Source organism: Phoxinus phoxinus, assembly GCF_949152265.1.
Source record: "Phoxinus phoxinus genome assembly, chromosome: 2".
Taxonomy (NCBI): domain Eukaryota; kingdom Metazoa; phylum Chordata; class Actinopteri; order Cypriniformes; family Leuciscidae; genus Phoxinus; species Phoxinus phoxinus.
In genome coordinates this window covers 1,984,214-1,988,639 of record NC_136877.1, presented here as the reverse complement: position 1 = coordinate 1,988,639, position 4,426 = coordinate 1,984,214, and the positions used below count along the sequence as shown (strand labels likewise).

Genomic DNA, 4,426 nt, shown 5'->3' with positions numbered 1-4,426 from the left:
TGCAGAGTCTTGCTCCTCTTCTCAGGGAAGCATGGTTACATGCGTAACCTGAGACGTTCCCTTTTGAAAGGGAACTCACGTTGCATCTTCTAGAGGACATTATGGGGAACAGGATACCCACGCCGCCATGCTGAAGGGATGATTTCCCTATTGCCTGAGCTAAGTCAGAGGACTCAAAGGAGTCCTCATCCCTATGGTGCACCCCAGCAACACGATCATAGACCAAAGCTGTTCAAGAACGGAGGCCTCAATACAATAACTCTTTTAATGAGAGGAGGCCTAGCAACACTCCACACTGAGGGCAGTAGCCGACCCAGCATACTACCTGACTGTCTAGCCAAACTCTAGGAGTGGAGACCTTAGTATCACGACTCTCTAAATCAAAAGGAGGCCCAACAACGCCCCGCGCTCAGGACATCTTGCAAGGAGGCTCACAGATTCTACCACTCGCAATTGCTATCCTAGCGGAGCTCTGGTAAGTGGAGGCCTAAATAAAGATAACTCTCTCTAGCGAGAGGAGGCTTGACAAGGCTCTTAGTATCCAAGAAGGCTCAACGAGAGCCTATCAACTTAGCAAACTGCCTGGTCGAGCTCTAGGAGCGGAGACCTCTTTAAACCAAGAGGAGGCCTAACTAAGCCTTACGCTCAGGATATCTTGCAAGGAGGCTCACAGATAGCTTACAACCCGCAATTGCTATCCTAGTGGAGCTCAAGGGAGTGGAGGCCTTAGTAATATAAGTCTTTCTAGCGAGAGGAGGCCTAACAACGCTCACAATGGCCAAGGAGGCTCACAGAGAGCCTAACCACTTAGCCTATGTCTGAGCTCATAGGAGGAATACACTATGTCCTACGCCTGTCAAGGAAGCTACATAACAGGGCTAGCAGCCTCACACAATAATGGGTGGAGCTCAGAAGAGTGGAGGCCTCTAATAGAACTGCTCTCTATAGCGAGAGGAGGCCTAACAACTCGCTAGCTCAAAAGCAGTGACCACTCCCAACCCAGATGCACCAAAGGAGGCTCAGGAGCCAACAACTCAGAATCTGGCTCTGAGAATGGAGGCCTCAATATGCAGACTCTCTAAGATGAGAGGAGGCCTAACTGCGTTCAGTACTCAGGGCAGCTACAACTCGGAAGTGCATAAAGGGATAGAGCTCCGGGGGAGCGCAACCCTAAATGTACAATTCTCTTAGAAAAGCAAAGCCAAGTAACACTTATCAAAAAAGCACCCGAGGAGGCTCAAGAGAGCTTCACAACTCAACATTGTTACCCCATCAGCTCAATGCTGCCCCAGGCGGAGCTCTGAGGAGCAGTTTTAAAAAAAGCAGAAGCCAAGAAGGCTCAAAGGGAGCTTAAGAACTTGACAAAACTGCCTACTAAAAAGCAGGGGCCTGAAAGAAAAACTGACATAACTAGAAGAAGGCACTCATAGTGAAAGGGCATAACACATGGAGAGGTAAGGAGGCAAATGTTATTTAGCCCATGGGACTCTAGAACGCTCAGAGAGATTACTCTGGATTACTTTCCTGAGATCTTCTATTCTCCCTCTGGCTTCATGCCTCCGCCACGCTCTACACCTTGAAGGAGGGATAGCGCGAGAGGCGGTGTTCACCTTCTGGTCTCACTTCCACTCCTCAGACTAGGACGGGCCAGCCCCCATTGTTGTTTAAGGCGTATAAGGTCTTAAAAGCCGTGGAGCGAGCCTTCGCGTCGACTGATGTGCCAAGAAGCTCAGAAGGGGAAACTAGCCCATTCTCTCCTTCTCCCCGATGTCAGCCAGGTTTTTCCAGAGATGTCTCTCCGTAGCCACCATTCCTTATTTTGCCAGTCATATATAATATACAGGTTTCAGTTGAATGTAAAGACCTAAAGCCTGACTGTAATTCACACAATATATTGCTTTTACTAATATATATATTTTTTAAAAATCTGGTCATAGACTATTTTTTCCATTCCATTAATAGAAATAGGCCTATAATTAACCATATTTAACTTACAACCCTTTTTATATAATAGTATAACTCTAACACATTTAAAATCACTTGGTATTTTTCCTTGTTCAATTTATACATTTAGCATATATAATACAAAAGGAGCAATTAGTCTAGCAGAGTCCCTAAAAAATGTTGCTGGAATATTGTCAATCCCAGGTACCTTATCTATTTTTATTTCAATAATACATTTAAAAACTCCACTTTCAGTAACTGGTCTCAATCTAAAAGAATCATTAACAATTCCACATTGCCCATAAAATGATTGGCCAGTAGACAGAAGGCGTTTTTTAGTTTTTTGGTGACTGTTCGAATGCATTCGACGACATGAGCTTCCACACTATAAAAACAATCCGGTCAAATGCGTTTTGACTACCTCTGGAAGTGGTCAAAAGTGGACAAGCTCAAAACATTTAGACCCCATTTACACCTGTATTTAGCGTCATCCTCTTGTGATCCAATTGATCAGGTGTAAACAAGGCCTTTGATAAGTTAAACCTGTTCTCACTGTGTAAATTATTCATGCCAGAGTGACAATCCTTAACAAATCCTTGAATCTCCACATCTTCTTGAACGGTCTCATCGCTGTCATAGTAGATTTCGACCACAGCAGACACAAAACTACAGGAAGATCAAAAAGATTAATAAAAAAAAAATACATGCAAATAACTTTTTATTGGAGTGTATGTGGACTAATTTGTACTTTTGCACTAGTAGTACATGATCTGAACTGTTGCTACATCTACCTGTGTATTGCATCCCAGATCCTCATGCCATCATCTCTATAATAGTACTTGGGCACATCTTCCATTCCTCGATCTACTATGGTCTCAGGGAAGCACAGGGACTCGTAGGTTAAAGTCTCCATGGCCCTTTTAATCACTTCATTCGTCCCATTTGTATTGAGGCTACTAATCTGTGGATATCAAGAATTCAGTTAATATTTTGCCTACATATTTTCAGCACTTATTTAGCCTACTCAAGTGACCATCTAGGGGATTATGGGTGAAGTTTTATTCTGGGTTTTTTTTGTATTTGGGAAATTTAGGAACTACTTAGGTCTGACAAAGACTAAATAATCAAATAGGAATAGAATTGCTTTGATGGAATATGCTGTTTATGTGTGTATATATTAAATTAGGTGTAAAGCTACCTCGCTGATGACCCCGTCTTCATTGATGAGTTTTCCACGGGCCACTTCATTGATTGCAGTTGTGAAACGAACATGAGGTTTCAGTAACTGTAAGAAGCATTTAAACATGTGCATTAAATCATAAAAACTGATGTAACAGCATAACCTGAAACAGCAAAAGTGGTTAAACCATGGATGACAAAAAGGCAAGGATATCAGAACCAGTAACCCTTCATCAATAAACTGACATATGTGAAACCACAATCTTCAGTTTAGCCCTGAATCTAAATGTCATGACTGTATTGAGAGACATGTACCTTGTATACAGGATGGACTTTAGAGAGCTGTCTGTACATGGCCACTTCAAAAACCTCTGATATCAGATGTGTCTTGAGAAGGTGCGTGACCAACTGGTGTACAATGAAGTCGGCAGTTTTCACCCACATCTTGGCAAGCATCCAATCATATTCATTATCACTCGGGAGAAAGATTGGGCTCTTTTCCCCTGGGGTTTGACTGAGCTGATTTAGGAATAATTTTTACTTCAGTGAGTACATTCACAGCTAAAGCATTTTAATTTTTAATTTATGTTTTCATTTGATACTGATTATATATGACAGATACCTGAATGGCAATTGGCACAATTTGGTCCAATCTGTTCTTGTACAGCAGGCAGAGCGGTGCAGTCAAAAAGACCAGATCGCTGGATGTTGACACTGCCTCCAGTATTTCATAATCCACTATGTAGATGTTTCCTGCCTGTAAACGTGTACACAGGTGCAAAGATTATAACTAATAGTTCATGGGTTAAAATAATATTGATTTGAGTCATTTATGTAAACTAAATTATGTGAAGTATGTCAGAATACAAGCAAGTCTGTCTTGAATATAATAACTGACCGACTGTTCAAGTGATTTATGTCTTAATGTTTCTGACCTTTATTTCCTCTTGTAGAGTGACACCTTTCTCCAGAAAGCCCTTCACCATCTCATGTGTGACTGGAAACTTGTCTGGAATCTCCGTGCACTTCTTGATCATGACAGGATTGCAGCCATTCAAAAACTGATAGCCGAACATGTAATCCTTTCTCCAGTCTTGCATCACGTTCTCTGTCCATATTTCAAGGGGGAAAATTTAGTTCTCACAACTGTGAATTTGGATATTAAGTGTTTGTTTAAATGAAGAAACAAACCTAGTAGAGTGTTGTTGATATCAAAACCATCCAATATCTTTTTAAAATCAGTCACGTCTTTCCAGGAATGAATGAAACTTTTTAAATAGTCAAGAACGGTTCCCCCAATCCT

General features: G+C 41.7%; 1 protein-coding gene across 1 annotated transcript; it reads right to left on the bottom strand.

The window, feature by feature from the left end:
- Positions 1–970: 970 nt before the first annotated feature.
- Positions 971–4,223, bottom strand: LOC306994482 (polyunsaturated fatty acid 5-lipoxygenase-like; the record flags this gene model as incomplete). Its single annotated transcript, XM_079605005.1, has 7 exons — positions 971–1,047; positions 2,498–2,610; positions 2,736–2,905; positions 3,143–3,229; positions 3,439–3,642; positions 3,746–3,880; positions 4,059–4,223. The coding sequence occupies 7 exons, from the start codon at positions 4,221–4,223 to the stop codon at positions 971–973; spliced, it is 951 nt and encodes a 316-aa protein (XP_079461131.1).
- Positions 4,224–4,426: the final 203 nt, after the last annotated feature.